Source organism: Trichechus manatus, unplaced genomic scaffold, assembly GCF_000243295.1.
Source record: "Trichechus manatus latirostris isolate Lorelei unplaced genomic scaffold, TriManLat1.0 scaffold00074, whole genome shotgun sequence".
Classification (NCBI taxonomy): Eukaryota; Metazoa; Chordata; class Mammalia; order Sirenia; family Trichechidae; genus Trichechus; species Trichechus manatus.
In genome coordinates, this window is record NW_004444010.1 from 12247184 (window position 1) to 12264995 (window position 17812).

Consider the following 17812-nt stretch of genomic DNA (forward strand, 5'->3'; position numbering starts at 1 on the left):
GGAGCGGAGCACATTCGTTGGACCTGGGGTCCCTGTGCTGAGAAGCTCCTAGACCAGGGGAAGATTGATGACAAGGACCTTCCCCCATAACCGACAGAGAGAGAAAGCTTTCCCCTGGAGCTGGTGCCCTGAATTCGGACTGCTAGCCTCCTAAACTGAGAGAATAAACTTCTGTTTGTTAAAGCTATCCACCTGGGGTATTTCTGTTATAGCAGCACTAGATAACTAAGATAGACATTAAATCATATTCAAACAATTACTGTAAAAAGACAATAATTCTAAATGCTCTTGTATTCCTATATATCAGATTATGATTTAAACAAATAGAACATTTGATTTTTTTTCTGAATTTATCTTTCAAACAAGTTTGTTCAACATTATGGAGAATGAATGAAGTATAGACACACATATCAACATGGGATAATCTCTCAAAGATCATTTTGCAGGGAAAAAAACCTAGCCAAATGCAAATTAGTACATGTGAGATAGTTCCTTTTAAATAAAATTCAAAAGCAGAAAATAGTAATTTGTAATGTAGTAATTGGTGATTTTTGAAATCAGGGTAGTTATTACCCTTGGTAGGGGTGGGCAGTGACTAGAAGGGACCTAACAGTGCATTTTGTTTCGCTGGTAAAACTATTTCTTGATCTGGGTGGCTATCAATAATTAAAATCAGTGATTTAATTTTTTTTTCTGGTTTGCAATATCCAAAAAGAGTTTTAATGGCTTACAATATTTACAAGGGTATGCTCTTTATAGATGACAAATGACCAAAAACACATAAAAAATTTCTAAAAATTATACACATTCATTTTTATGTATGTATATACCTGTTTTTGCTATAGTTTTATTTGCATGCAAGTTTAATGGCAGAGTTTAGATATATAAACGTACTGTGAGATAACCAGGGTCATGTAAATGGCCAGCAGCCACATTATGCAACACTGGAACCCTCGTGGCACAGTGTTAAGAGCTACGGCTGCTAACCAAAAGGTCAGCAGTTCAAATCCACCAGCTGTTCCTTGGAAACTCTATGGGGCAATTCTACTCTGTCCTATAGGGTCACAATGAGTTAACATTGACTCAATGGCGGTGGGTTTGGTTTCGTTTGGTTTTCTCTCTGGGAGACGTCACCAAATTATCACAGCCCCTTTTCTCTCTGGGCCCTGATGCAGCTGTCAGTATATTATTCCTGCAGCTATTCCTAATGGTAAGAAGCTGACCATAGACAACAAAGATCAGCCATCCTGACTTTAAACAACGGGTACTAATCCTTTGTGAATTACATGAGACACACCTTACAATTATGGAGAAATTCCACAGGTATTTATAGCTAAGGATATAATTTCATAACTATATATGTAAAATGATTTTCCCAGTTATAATAAAACCATTATAAAGGCATTTTGTTAACAGCAGGTTTGCTTTTGAGTGTGTGTGTGTTTTATAATACTGCAGAAACCTTACTGATTCATATAGAAGTAGACTTCATTTCAACAAAAGGACTCAGATAAACCATTGGGACTACTGTGTTCCATTTTAATTTCTTATCCCAAAATGATTAACTCTACCCTCAGTCACACTTCTTAACCTAATGTGCAACTGTTAATTATAACAAAGGAATGCTCTTACCCATGTTTATTGGTAACTACTCATGACAAAATAAGTAGATAGTAGAGATGTGGAAACCTAATTGCCTGTTTCCACTAAGATACCATATTCTCCACATCTCTAGCCCTGTCGGATGTATAGCTCATCCTGAAGTAACACTCCAGGCTGCAGGAACAGATGTTATTTTTTGTCTGTTGACTTTTTAGAAACTGATGTACTAAGAGGCTTAAGCCCTTTCTGCTGAGCTACTATAGGAAGGCAAACTAAACAGGAGTCCTACCCAGTCTGGGGCCTGGCAGGAAGGATGAGACTCAGCTATGGAGATAAAGATGTGTGATTACACAATCAAGAATGCACTTTAGAACTGGAGGAGAAGGGGACTTGGAGAGGTAGAGAAAGCCTGGCAGTGTGATCACAGTAAGACTGAACTACCAGGTGGCCCCAAGTAGGAAGGTTTCATGGAGAAAGTCTTTACAAGGATGCACCTAGGAAAAATGCCCAGGTACCTGGCCCCTCCTTTCAGATTAAAGTACTGCCTAGATCTGCTTCCCGAGAGGATTCTGATTTTTAAATAACTAAATCAGAAGCTTTCAATTGACCCCTTTTTCTGGTGTCACCTTCTCTATGTTGTTTACTTCTTTGACCTACCTGGATAAAGTATGCCTTCTTTGAATCACACTGTTTATATAATTTATCCAGAATACCTAGCTCTGTCTAAATGCTCAGTTTTGAGATGTGTCAAAGAAGACCATCTTGTATTGGGGGGGGGGGAACCTCATCATTTGAATCAGTTTTCAGATTTATAGGTCTTGATTATTTAAAGAGTCACACTGATACACACACTTTAAAAATGCATAATACAATCTAACTTTTCTTGGCAACTCACAAGAAATCAGCCAGTGTGCTAAGTACTTTATACCCGTTAACACATTCAACATGTAAATGTGTGTATCATCACTGAAGATAACATATTTTATAATTTAAAAATAGTGTGAATTTTTGCAATTCACTTATTTTCCATGCAACTTTGGGCAAGTCATTTACTTGACTAGACCTCAGTTTCTTCATTTGTAAGATGTGGAATAATAATAATGCTTGTCTCACAGGATTTATCAGGAGGACCAAATGGGATAATTCTTGTTAAATGAATAGTATAGTGCCCGGCACATAGTAAGAACTCAATAAATAGTAACGGCCATTAACTTTAATCTCTGCTAAAGACTATATTGGCAGAAGAGAATGGAGTAGACTTAGAACTTCAAGACATGAATTTAGCTACTTAACTAGCTGCGTGACTTCCAAAAAGTCTCATGAACAGAGTTCAGTTTTCTGGACAGGACCTTGGTAAAAATGTTATCTTGCGTGTCTTTCAGGAGATTGCTGAAACCCCAATTTCCACGAATCTGTGCATAATTCTCCAATCTACTTTTTTGACAAGTCACAATAGAATTATCATTGCATTTATTAATTTCACAGAATTTAAGAATTACATTAGAAACCTAAGAATTACAATAGAATTGCCTGTACATACTTGCTTGATAGACTAACTTTTAGCTTTCTGTTGGAACTCAGATTTCATTTTTGAGCTTTTAAAAACTATTCCACCAAAAAATCTTTTACTAGAGAACCACTGATACTGCTTCTAACAATTTTCCTTGACTCTACTTAGAAATGTTAAAGACTAGCAAAACGTTTCCAGCTCCAAAATGGGGGTGAGGTGGATGAGAATTAGATTGGTTATTCTCTGTGGTCCTTCTCATTTCAAAGATTTTATGGTTCTACAAAATGGTCAAATGCCAGAGAGGAAGAAGACGACTCAATTAATAGTCTGGCCTGAAGGAGAAGGTCAATAAGTTGAACAAGTCAAGAACTAGCTAGATCTCTAGGGGACAGAGCAGTGTCAAAGTCCAGTTTCTATTTCTTGACACATCTCTAGGGTCTGTGGTTGAAGGCTTGAATGCAAATTTTGGGAAAGAAGGCAGACAAATACAGAAGGGAATGGAGTGAACATGTTCTTGAGTTGTACGTACTAGGTTAAAGGAGAAATGAACAATTTAGAACAGGTTAAGGAAAGGTACAAATAATAGGTTGCTGACTTATTTTGGGAATACCATGAGGCAAAACCCTGTGTGGTCAAAGCAGATTAGAGAGTGTGGAAAAAACAAGCAAAACAACAACAAAATGTGGGATTTAGAATTAGACAGAGCATGGTTTTTCTCCATCTCCGTGATTTACGAACTCTGTAAACTCATAGAGTTACTTGAGGAGGAACGAGCAAAAATGTGTAAGGTACCTAGTCCAGTGTCTACCAGTGGATTCTCAAAACGTTGTAGCTAATACCATTACTAGGGTTGTTTCTACTAATATCACTATAGACTTAGGGTCTGCTGTCACTAGCTGGTAGTCCAGCTGCCAATCTGTTTGATGCTGTTACCTGCTGTTTGATGACAAATCTGCACTATCAGAGGAAATATTACAGCTAGCAGTTATGTTTGAATGCCACTGGTTAAAAGTTGACACGTTTTGCAGTAATTCATTCTAACTAGTTTGGTCATAAAATTTCCCCAACACAAAGAAGAAATTCCATGCCACATTGCAATGAAATAATATCATAGATGTTTAAGGATTATTATTTTCTGTATTCTCTCTATATATGAATATGTCATGCATACTAATTTAAAAGAGTGAATTTTCCCATCTTGATGTATTTTAAACAGAAGAAGAATTGGGTACAATGGGAACGCTCTTCGGTAGGAAGCCTGAAAACAATCGCATATTGAAACTATGTTCAATGAAATATTTCTTTCAACAAATCACATTGGTGCCATCTACTTTCCAATTCAGAATGAATATTTTGCTATATGAAATTTTAATAAAGACCAATAATTCACCTATAGGCAGTTTTCAAATGTCATAAAGAAGAATCTACTTATCTATTGATTTGCTATCATATCTCCATTGATAGCTAAGAGGAAATGAGTTAAAATTTAAGCAAGGGAGATTAGTATTAGACATAATAAACAAGAACTTTCTAACTGTGTGGGTTGTAAAACACCAGGACTGTTTCCTGTAGGGAAGCTTTAGAAGCTGTGATCCCCAGGGCACATATACTCTGCAACTACTTTCTAGTTTTATAATTTTTGTTCTCCCTCATATGTAGCAGAAACATGGAAGGACTTGCATTTGACTCCTTTTGTCCTCTAGCAGTAGTTCTTAGGCTTGAGACAAGGGGTAAAAAAGGTCCTCTACATTCAAGTCCATTAATAGCAGCTTTTCCCTAGAAGGTGGCAGTGTCATTAAACAGGGTAAGGTGGTAGATGGTGGATGTCTGGTTCAAAATGAGCTGTAGTTCTTCCATATTGGTCTCCTCCTGGTGACACAAATGACCCTCCACTGGGAAGGTAGCACTACAGAATGTAGAACTATAAAGCACCTAAATAGTTTATTAGCTTAAACCTGTTGACGTCGAGTCGATTCCGACTCATAGCTTAGGGGTTTTCAAATTACACTCCTTGAAACTCTAGGGCTCTTTAGAGGTAGTGCGAAAAGAGGGACTGGGGTTGACGGAAGTAAAGGTGCAAAGGTTTTTACTGTTATATCTATGGTTATATGTTTTTACTTACATATTTCATACATATACATGTGTTTCTAATTTTATCTCTTTATATCATGTATACAAATAATTTTAAATCTTTCATATGGGTGTGTATATGCACCGTATTTTTATGCAAAAAACTTGGTCTTCTACGTTAGTTTGCCAACCGTGCCCTCCCTGCCACAAGGTAGTTTCGTGTCACTATGCCAATTTTTTTATATGTTGTAAAAAAATTAGCATAGTGAGCTTATGAAAATATTTTTCGAGGGAGGGCACAGTTGGCAAATAAACAAAAAGCACACGTTATTTGTGTAAAAATATGGTGTATGCATGTATTGGCTCCAAATCACATTTAATCTGTAAAAAGTACTCCGTTGGAAAAAAAAAAATGCTTGCAATTCAGCAATCTAGCACATCCTCTTTATTTTATAGGCAAGTAGATGTGACTTTAGAGGGACCAAATGGTTTTTCCATGGCAAAAAAGCGACTTAAAAGTAGAGTGGATGAATAGCTTTTTCAGGGAATCCCATAACTTACGACTTTAAAGAGTAAACCGATCTGTGATCCACTCTATATTTCTGTACTTATGTTTAATATAATACCCAAGGTTTCTTAATCACTTCTTCTGAAAGCAGCGTATATACAGGTTTATAGCGGATGTAACACCAACTTAGGTAAATGGGATCAAAAAAGTTTATCAAATGGTCAAAACTCTGAACTAACTTTGAAAGTAAGTTACATCAAAATTATATTGGACAGGTAGAAAGCCTGCAAATTCCATATGTTTCCCCATTTACAAGCTTCTAAGATAAAGTGTAAGAAGGAGAATTTTGTATCTTTTTAAAAGCCGACATAAAACATGAAATTTCATGTAAGTCTGAAACACAGTATTTGTTTCTAACCTGAAATCTTAGAGCTTGCAGAGAACAAAGTAAAGCTTGCTGATATAATTAGAAAGATGATCTATTCAAAACCAGAAGGCTCTGTTTATTTCTCTATAGTAGGGAACAGATGACCTTATTTGCTACCAGTGGATAATATATAATGACCCAGAGGCTAACACTACAAGAATCTTTCAAACAGCCATTTTTCAACACCGAACATCAGCTCTAAACTTCATAGGCTATCAGACTCTAAAAAGACAACTTCCAATTTATTTCTCCAGTCACCCAAAATCTAACCCATTATTGCAGTGTGTTTAGATATATTCACAAGATGGACAATTTTACTGTCATAAAAATGGTAATTAGGCAAACAGTAAAGAGAGATGACATACTAAAGTAAAAAGAGTATATTGTCTTTGAAGTGGACACACTTGGGTTCTAACCCAAGTCTCCACTTTAGGATGGGGTTGCATTTCAATGAATCTGCCATAAATCAATTCTGATGTAAATGGAATACCTCTTTTTTTTAAGTTTTCATTATTATTGCCTTTTATTATCAGTATCATTATAAATCTGGCAGTGTTTTGAACGGTAAATCATAAAATTGAACATCTGCTAGTGCACATCTGAGAATGACAACATCAGCAAATTACACACTGCAACATACTACTAATGACAAGATGCACCAAAAAAAGAAAAGAAAGGACAGTCGTAAGTGTGGTTCGTGGTAACTTGAAGAGTCCTAAATCGGGGACTGCCTGCATTTTTATCTCTTAGGCTCATTTCCTCATCTGTAAAATTGGATTAGCAACTCCTTCCTTTCAATGTTGTTACAAGGACTAAACGAAATACTGCATGCACAATTCTCAGCTTAGTTCTCATTTGTAAAAGACAATAAAATGAAAGCTAGAAGTATTATTAGAAAAAATACAAAACTGTTGATATGTTAAATGAAGAAGCAGAGTACAAAAACAGTATTTACAACTATTTAGGATACATAAATTAAACTGAAAATGAGAATGGTTGAGAATAGAATAGTGGGATTATGAGTAATTTTCCTTCCAACGCATTGATCAATATTGTTACAGGTTTTTTTTTTCTTAATTATAAAACTAGTAGTTTTAGCCTACACAAATACCTTCCATTACAATCATGAGGCCAAAATAAGAACTTTCAGCAAACCTTAATTTTTTCTGAGCCTTAGAAAGAGAGAGTTACTGGGAAAAAAAGCATATCAGTTATTAATCTAAAGCAATAAAGAAATCCAGAAAATTTTATCTGTCTGCTATTGAAATGCAGTCCCTGGGTGGTACAAATGGTTAACACACTGAGCTACTAACTGAAAGCTGGAGATTTGAGTTCACCCGGAGGTGCCTTCAAAGCAGGCATCGCGATCTACTTCAGAAAAATCAGCCATTGAAAACCCAATGAAGCACAATTATATTCTGACACGTACATGGGGTCGCCGTGAGTCAGAATCAACTCAACAGCAAGTGGCTTTTATCAGTACTGATACGCTTATTTGCTGTATTTTGGACACTGAGTAAATTGTTGTTTAATGGTATATCTATACACCTGTATCTATATCTATATATGCGCTTGCTAATGCCTGCAGTAGTTATATTTTTAAAATATTTAAACTTTCACGGGTAACAATTATTTGATGAAAACTTCATGCAATATAGAGTACGATGAAAAAAAAAACAGCAAATCTTTGCTATCTCTGTCCCTACCATTTTTACCTCTAAAAAGTAACCACTACCAAAGCCTGAAAGAGAGTTCTCCATAGTTTTTTTCTATACCTGTAAACATTAAGTACGATTATTACATGTTTTGATATTCTGTCTCATATCTTGCTTTTTATTTTTGAACTCAGTAGTCATATTTTGGATAGTAGCATCTCTTTTTTTCCCCCAGCTTACATAAAGAAAAATCTTAAGTATGACAAGTATATATATCTGAAACAATGATAAATGTTCTCATAGCAGGAAAGAACAAAATATAGTTTTGTTGACCAAAGTTTTCTTTATATTTATATTTGACAGGATTGTAATGTTTTAACTTAAACTGAATCATCTAAATCTTATTACGTTAATGAGAAGTATCATTGGGACATCCATTTGTAAATGATAAAATTCCATAAAGATATCAAGGCATATGAATGGAAATATTATTATAATACATAATTGTTGACAAAATCTGAATTTAAGATGTGTAAAATTCAAATATTTTGAATTGTTTTCTTATATATAACTCAAAAGTAGAATATTGTTACTGAAGCAATTGGAAGAGAAAGGTAAACAGCAAGCACCCCAATTAATGATTGTGTTAACTTTATTAACTGCTATGAGCATATGAAAATAAATGTGCTATTTTTCTCAATTTCATACATGCAGTTTTTTAAAGGATATACTAAAAAATAAATATCGTAATCATTTTCTGTTACAGCCCAGCATATAGTAGGTTCTCAATAAATGCCTGTTGAATAATAAATAGAAGCAATCTAGTATATACTTTTATTATATGACATCTAAATTTGTGACACATATTAAATGGAAACAGATTAATCTCAAGACTCTATTTCATTATTTTAATTCATAAAATCTTAACTCTAACTTAAGGCTGTCCTTTTAAGAATATGAAATAAGAGCAAACCTGCATAATATTGTTATAAGCTTGCCATGAAGCGCCCCCTTCAAAAATGTAAATACCTCATAGGGATTTAATCAGGGATGTTAAGAATAAATCAGTGTGGATTGCTTTTTATGGTATTGGTTAAAGAGAAGCAGACAGAAAAAAATAAAGGAGAAATCATCCAAAGTATTAGATTCTTGCAGAAGGCAGATAACGAACTGCTGAGGTAGCATTTGGATTTCAGGCACCTGAGAGAAAAGCAGAATTTTGGAGGAAAAAAAGTTCCAATCGACCAGAAAAATGGAATTACATAAACAGAATCAAGATGATAAAGACAAAAGATGGGTCTCCAAGAACAAAGTGTTCTGAAGTCTAGAATGAAAAATAAAAAGAAATCTGTAAAAGGGATAAATGTTAAATCAACAAGTCTCTCCCATGAGAAGTCAACTGTTCAGGAGGATGAAATTGGCCTTAGTGTTTGAAAAGGAATTGAGTAGTGGGGTTGTTGAGAAGTTAGAAATAGGAAGGCTGATGAGAAGACATTTTCCTGCAGAGCTCTCTGGGATCAGTATGTGTAGAGGCACAGGGAGAGAATGGCCTGCCTTATTTGTTTATTTGTAATAAAGTAAATATATGTGCGCGTGAATACATGCACACACATTTACTCTGTAATCTATACAGATTTTACCATATATAAATATGTTGTTATTGTTAGTTGCGGTTGAGTCGATTCCAACACATGGTGACTCCAGACCCCATGTGTTACAAAGCAGAACTTTCCCACAGGGTTTTCAGAAGCAGATCTCCAGTCCTGTCTTCCAAGGAGCATCTGAGTGGGTTCAAACCACCAACCTTTTGGCTAATAGTAGCGCTTAACCATCTGCGCTAACCAGGGACTCCCATATACATCAATATAAATAAATAAATATGTGTGTATGTATAGAATTTAAATGATAAAAGCGATAATAAAAACTGTAACCACACTCTCGTGTCAAATTATTTGAGGCAGCAGTGGTACCAGGCAGTTATATTATTAATAAGTCATACGTAAGATTAACAACTGAAGCGGTTTCCATAGAATACAGTTAAACCTCGGCCTCATTAGCAAAATGAGAGACATTTATTTCTTACTCATAAACTATTCGGACCCAACACTATGCAAAACATTTAAAATTAAATGGAACAATATACATATTTTTAAAAGATTGTACTTTGAGTTTCAGCCTTGCTTCCTAATAAAAATAACTCATACAATTTAAAATAGTACAGAAAACAATAGTGGCTAAAGGTAGACTATGACAATTTCAGACAAGTAAAGGTCATCAGTGCCCTAGTCCCATGAAATGAACTAATCACTGTGATTGAGTCCTGAATTTGGAAATAAGTCTCCTGGCAGTTCAGGCAGAAAGGGATAGACCTTGGTTAAATTCTTTTTATTCAAGTATCAGATCCTCTTTTCAGATAGGCAGGGTATAAATAACAAATAAATGAACTTCATTTATTTTATGAATTCTGATTATCCTTGTCAGAGATTTAAATTAGCTATGGTAATTCTTAAAAGGATTCTTAGTGTTTCCCAGTATTTACTGTTTGGCAAAACAGACTGATCAAATTTATTTGCATATGCAAACTTTTCTTTAAATAAATTCAAGGAAGAATTTATTGCATGTATTCTTTTGTAAGGAATGCCAGTGACATAAGGGACAAAGTCTTTGCCTATAGTTTATTGATGCATTTCATCCACAGTCTATTAAAACTCACCAGAATACTACTGCAGAGGCAATTTTTGCTTCCAGTCCACTATAAAATGTGAATACAATAACTGCAAACACCCAACCACATAAACATACGCAGAATTCCTTATGCAAATAATTTAAGTATATGTGTGTTTGCCTGCTCACATAATAAAACAATATATTTTGCTTGCCTTCTTCTATGATACTCCCAACCACCTGTCTTCAATCACTGCTTTTATTTTCCCTATCTAAAGCATATTTTTTCCATTTTAAAGAGGCAAGCTTAGTTATTTATTTACCATCAGTCACTAAGATAAATAAGATTAACCTCTGAAATAGTAGCCATAAAAGTATTCTGTAGACACAAAAGTTCCTTTGTTGGAAAACTATTCCTTAAGGGCTATATGTTTATGAGCATATCAAACAAGTGTTGGGGAAATAGTAGAATAAATTAAAATTAACACACTTTTCATTAGGGTGAAACTATTAAAATTAGCAAAAAATACAGTACTTTTACTAGGGAACATTACTAACAAAATAAAACAGGAGATGTCTGAAAGGTAACTTGGTATATATTTAGCCACATAGTTAAATTTAAGTTGATCACACATGTATTATTAAAGATACATAGCATTATTAATTTCTAATACATCTGTGCTAAAATCTGTTACTTATAAAGATAGTGGCAAAGGCTGCCAACTGCCAGCTGGCTGATGCAGCAGGAAAAAAAGATGAAGAAACAAGCAACTAAATCGAACAGGGAAAAATGACAAGTTTCATTTTCTAAACTCCCAAAATATCTTCAAGTTTCTTTTCTCATCAAATGAATCACTCTAGTCCACATGGAGTTAAAAAATGCAAACACCACTTTGGTTAGAACAGAGGAGAGTGGGCACAAAATACAGAATAAAAGGACTGCCCTTTCTCACGAAGCTTTAACGTCACACCTAACACTTGAACCTTGTCAGTAATTACTAAACAGTCAAGAACTATGTCAATCTTAAATGGGAAAAGGGGAGAAGCATGAGAGAAAGCACATTACCAAATTGCCTCTGTAGTCCTTAGGGAACTTGTAGACCGGGATCTCGGCTTCATAATAATGCTCATTTTGGGGAATAAAAAAGTCTCCAAGTATTCTGATTAATATATTACAGTTGTCTTTCTGCAAAGAAGGTTTTAAATATATTCCATTTCCAAGGGAGGCTGCTTGAAGAAATCCAAATTTCCTGAAGTCCGCCTCCTGCCCCAAGTCCAGCTCATAGGGAAGGCTTTAAGACGCAGGAGCGCTTTCCTCTTTCATGCTGAATTTACTCCAGCACTAGGCTGTTCAGAAGTGACAGTTTCTTTTCTGTCTTGTATTGCCAAGGGAGGAACTGCATTTCAAATCTATTCTTCATCTAGGTCACAAGGGAAAACAGCCCAGTGAAAGAGCCACTTGATCTCCTTTTTGCAATTCAGTAGTAACAGGTTTAAAGGTTTCCAACAGTTTAAAAGTACTCAGGTAGAGAGAAAAAAGAAAACGACCTAGAGGTATGGTGTAACACCGGAGAGCTGTCAGGGAAGTTCCATTTCAGGGTGACCACAGGAAAATACGCTTGTCCGTGGAGCAAAGAAATCAGTGAGGGAACAAAAGCTTTCCACACTTGAGCTGGGCTGACTGCTTTACCTGTGAATGTAATTTCCGTTTTTGTCCCCTGCTTTAGAATCTGACTCTAAGCCTTTGTGAATGAGAACTATCATTCAATCTCACCAGGCAGAAACTATTCCTCAAGGGCTGTATGACGTCTGTAGGAAGGCAGTTCAAAACATCGCAGGGAAGTGAGAGGAGGAAAAAAAAAAAAAAAAAAAACCACAGCGCCTAGCCCAGCCCCTTCTCTTGCTGAAATATACAAAGCTGAGGGGCAGATACAGTGCCAGACTGGGACTGTAAACCAGTGAAGCAGACAGGAGACCTCTCAAAACTTACAAAACCATTTCCTCCTCTGGGAAATGAGGCGTCCGTGTTATTCAGGGTAAGATTCCATGAGCACCTTTTTAAGGAACAAACCTCTCGCCATTGAATTGTTTGTTTACCAAAAAAAAAAAAAAAAAAAAAAAGTCATTTTCTGTAAGCACTGCGCTGAAAACTACCATTTCTCTTCAGAAGCAAAGTTGAGAGGACTTGAGGACTTGACAGCAGTTCATTTTGAGAAGATTTAATGAAGTGTCACTCTTAGGGCTTGTTTGTAGATACGCACACTGCCTCTTCACAAGTTAACAGAATGTAGCTGGCATCACTGCATCGGTCTGCACTGGAATGTTTAAACTGAAAAAAATCTAATGTATTATTTATTGTTGGACAAGTGGCTACATGCACCGAGGCTGCTACCTTGCACAATGTTTTCTAAACCTTATTTCTTTTGGAAATGATAGCAAAGTTCATCCATTTCTATGCATAAACTGGGTTTGCTAATTCTTGACAGATCTTCAGTAAGGAATGAAGCTAAATATCATCTCTTACTATTTTGAAGACCCATCACTGTCCTACCTCCTATATCTGATATAAAAATTGTTCTTTATGGTAGACATAATGTAAGTTAATTAGAACTGTGCCTAGAAGAAGCAACGTTTGCACAGACAGACACATTGGGTGTGCCAACTTCAATTATTTTGGGTGTGAATTTTCAAGTGAAAATAAGCATTTTGATTCTTAAATGACATTGGTTAGTATGTTGTTTCTGTAGTCTGACGTGAACGTGCTATTTATTTAGCATTTGCAGACAGGACGTTGGAGTGCAGTTGTGACCCATCCAAACAACTTGGAAAATTAACATAGTAAGGCAATCCACTAGAGGCTCTGGCTGCTTAGTACAACAAACTCTTCGACTCTTCCTTGTCATGCCCCAAGGTGCATTTCTCTCAGTGACCCTCAGGTCTCTTAAGGTAAATGTCAATAAATTACTTTCCATACAGTTATTCATAAACTTTGCAGTTTTTCCACGTCTACTGGGGAAATTCATGCATTCTTAGCTCCATCCCATGTTAGTATTGTTGTTGGCACTTTAAGGCAGGTTAACTAATCACACATTTTCTGTTATTCAAAAGAAGGTTTGTGAGAGCGCTCATTTTTTTTTTTAATAGACGTTTTTTAGAGACGTTTAGAGACTTTTTTAGGTTTATAGGAAAATTGTGCCAAAAGTACAGACAGTTCCCATATATCCTCCTCCCTCCGCCCCCGCTCCCTCTGCATAGTTTTTCCTATTATTAACATCTTGTACTCCTGTGGTACATTTGTTACAATTGATACATTATTATTAACGGAGGTCCATAGTTTACATTTGGGTTTACTCTTTGTGTTGTACAGTTCTATGCGTTTTGACAAGTACATGATGTCATGTGTCCACCATTAACATATCATACAGAAGTTTCATATTTTACTGGCTGAAAAACCACTCATTTTGAGGGGACAGTGGTTAATTTTTTTCTCCTTGGAATTTTAGTATGGAAAAAGGAAGAAAAAAGACAAACTAAGTAAAATAAACAACTATTATTTGTTTGGAACACTGTTCGCTTCCATGTAGGGTCTACCACATATCTTCTCGCTATCTTTTTAGATAGAAAATGTCAATGATCACAGACTGCAATTTCTGAATGTTGTGTGTTCAACTCTCCTTAACTAATCAGCCCTGTGTTCTAAGATCCCCAAGTAGCCTCTCTGTCCCAAGAAAATTTCTTAGCTCACTGCCACTCCCTTCCCTGTCACATCACATAAGAGGCCACTGTGCCCCTCATACTGTTCCCTCTTCACTTGCTGAAAGTTCCACATGTAGCAAAAATCTTTCTCTGAAAAACCTAATCCACTTATTGGGCATCTATTAAACTTTATATGCTGTTGTTAGCTGATGTTGAGTTGTCCCCTGACTCATGGCGATCCCATGCACAATTGGATTGGAGCTTTGTGATCCATGGGATTTTCAGTGGCTGATTTGTGGAAGTAGACTGCCAGGCCTTTCTTCCTAGTCTGTATTAGTCTAGAAACTTTGCTGAAACCTGTTCAGCATCACAGCAACATGCAAGCCTCCACTGAAAGATGAGTGTGGCTGTGTATGAGGTGCATTGGCCATCAAGTCTCTAGCATGGAAGTTGAGAATTCTACCACTGAACCACCACTTCCTCTAAACACAGTACCATAATGATTAATGTGTCATCCCAGCCCCAAAATAAAATACCCCTGGGTGGTACAAATGGTTAACATCCTTGGCTGCTAATCAAAAGACTGGTTGTGTTGGCACTTCAGAAGAAAGGCCGACTACTTCTGAAAAATCAGTCATTGAAAACCCAAAGAAGTACCGTTCTTCTTTGACAAACATCGGGTGGCCATGAGTCAAAATTGACCCGGTTCTGTTTTTTGGTCTCCAAAGAATATAAATTCAAGTGTGGATTCTGACAATGTATACAACTAAGCAGGATACTCAAAGCTAGCTGGATTGGTACATCAAGGTAGCATTACAGAAAAAGAAAGAAGTACAGCATTACCAGGCCATCAAGATTTAAATTTTTAATTCGGCTTCTATTCCTAATGTTTAAGGTAGTAACAGGGGAAAAAAAAAAAAAAAAACTAATAGTACTTAATCAATGTTACAATGTTTTATCTATTCCAAGGCAATTTTCACATGAGCACATCTGAAATTGTGGCCTGTTTTGTAACCTGAGTGCCTGTGTTTTTTGTGTCTTTTGAAAAGCATCTCCGATATGTCACTGCCCTCCACATTCCTGTTGGTGCACAAGCATGTGATGGTGTACAGGCTGATGAGGATGCCTGAATTTGGGAAGACTGGACTTTAGGAATCATGAGGCCCTTGTCAGTAAGGCTTTTGAGGAACATGTATTTGATCCAGAAGCTGCTATTATTTCTCAGCGCTCCCCTGATGTTCTGAATTGTACCATGTTCTGTAGACTTTTTTCTGTTTGCCTATGATCACCATAGCATTTCGGTGGATTGTACCCCCAGATGTATAAATTGGTTGGAGTCATCATTTGCACATGTTTTGCTGAATAGAACCATTATGTAGCATGATGTTTCTCAAACTTCAGTAATTTGGATACTGTCTCCACAATTTTTGTCATATTGTCATCGCATCTACATCATTACTTACTTGATGCTTTTATTCATTTATTCACTTTTTTTAACTTAAATAAATTAAACTTAAAAGGTAACTTTATTCTGTAAATGAATTTGATGTTGATTATATTCTTTTCCAAAATAAAATAAGTATTAATAGAAAAAACAAAAGAGTTGGGGTACCACCTAAATCATCTCTTAGACCACCAATGATGTCCACAAGGCTGTGTGGGCAACATTCATGTGGGAATCATCACTAGCATACAGGGGATTAGGTACACCCTAAAACATGATTTTTCCTTCTTTCAGCATTCAATGGCGCACATGACTTGTGGGACTAATGGCATTTATCAAGAACCATGAATTAAGCATAAAACATTAACTGAAACCAATTAAAGGAGATGTTAAGGGATAATTTTCATGTACAACCCAGGTTTTCTCAGATATTAGCACTTTGAAATACTCTGCCCCACTTTCAAATCTTCTGTCATCGAAGTAAACTCCTATTTTCAGATTACAGTACACCCTCTACATGTACCAATCTGCCATGAGCAGCTTTCTTAGACTCATGTTAGAAACTAATGCAATATTTAGGCCTGTGAAGTTTGCTTAAGTTCAGAACTATAGATATGCCAACTACCTTGAAGAAAAGTGACCACAGAGAACTGCAGTTTTTTAGTTTCCTGGTATTCTGTATCGTACTCTAACATTAATGAGAGCTTTGAAATCTTGTAGCATTTCCTCATTTTGCGGGGAATAAAGTGGTATTTTCCTTACATGGAGAATTTCAATCAGATTTCTAACAGCCTATCCTGTCTTATTACACTCACTAGGTACATAATCAGCTTCAAGGACTTTCCTATTGGCATTAAGTTGGCTCAGAGCTAAATTCCTTAATTCCAAGGAGAAGATGAGAGGATTATACATTGAAGGTTCCCTACCTATTTTTGTAAAATGTCAGGTTAGGATAATAATAATTATATTAATTAAGCACCTACTAAGTGCTAAGTTGGTGCAGTGGTTAGGAGTTTGTCTGCTAATCGAAAGATCGGCAGTTCAAATCCATCAGCCACTCCTTGGAAACACCATGGGGCAGTTCCACTCTGTCCTATAGGGTCACTATGAGTTGGAATTCACAGGAAGGAATTGACTTGATGGCAACTGGTTTAGTTTGTTTTTCTTTTTAGTAAGTGCTAAGTGTAGTCCCTGGGTGGTGCAAATGGTTAACGCACTAAACTGCTAACAGAAATGTCAGAGGTCCAAGTCCACCCAGAGGTGCCTTAGAAGAAAAGCCTGGTGATCTACTTCTGAAAAATCAGCCACTGAAAACCCTATGGAGCACAGTTCTATTCTGACACACATGGGGTTGCCATGCATTGGAATTGATTAGACAACAATTTGTTTAAGTGCTAAGTAAATTATACAGACTTTCTTACTTTATCATCATGACAACTCTGCAAGGTAGGTGTGATAACGTAAAGAAATTTTAATTTTATACGTAAAGAAAGCTAGTACTTTTTTCAAAGTGATATCACTGGTGGCAGAAGAAATATTTGTAATTAAGTGTATCTAACTCCAAAACTTTGCTCTTCATGATGTGTGTGTTGTGTGTGTGTCTGTGAGAGGGAGAGATGTTTGTGTATATAATATCAAAAATCGCTAAGCTCTTGGAAATTAGTTTTAAGCCATCATCCTCCTCAGGTTGACAGTGCCTATGACTGAATAGCCATTAAAAATACTGTGTGTATGTTACAGGTATAATGATGGACATATTTAACGGTCACTAAATTTAACAGTAAATTTTAGATTTTCAAGGATCCAGGATTAACCAATATGACTTCACTGTCTTTGTTCTAATTTTCAGGTGTATAAATGCTATGATGAGGGCATATATGACACTATCACCAGTCTGTTGTCCATGAAGTATGATAAGGCCTTCAGTTATATTCATAACATGAGTAATAATGGTTTGCTGTTACCTACACAACAGCTGACATTTTGATTGCCTCATTGGGTAATAGCATCTAACAAATGATCTTTTTAAAAAGTAACAACATGTGAGGCCTCAGATAATGTACAGATTTCAATATGTCAACAAATTACATTGTCTATCAAAAGGGACAGAAAATATTTTATAGTTGACTTTCAGAACTGTGCATTAATTCAAAATATTTGATTTCAAGAAAAGACTACTATAGGGATTATGATACTCATGAAGAGTGTGCTTCTTAGCTCAGGTAGATGCATGAGA

At 36.0% G+C, this 17812-nt stretch overlaps 1 protein-coding gene across 4 annotated transcripts in view; it reads right to left on the minus strand.

Moving 5' to 3' along the window:
* PDE4D (phosphodiesterase 4D) overlaps nucleotides 1-17812 on the minus strand; it is an 889016-nt gene that overhangs the window by 319858 nt on the left and 551346 nt on the right. The window contains exon 1 of one of the 4 annotated variants that reach the window (XM_004380497.2): nucleotides 11503-12263. The exons of the other annotated variants lie outside the window; for them this stretch is intronic. Coding sequence (XP_004380554.1) covers nucleotides 11503-11567 — 65 coding nt within the window. The 5' untranslated portion in view covers nucleotides 11568-12263. Of the gene's footprint in view, nucleotides 1-11502; nucleotides 12264-17812 lie in introns of those variants that run through there. 4 annotated transcript variants of the gene reach the window in all.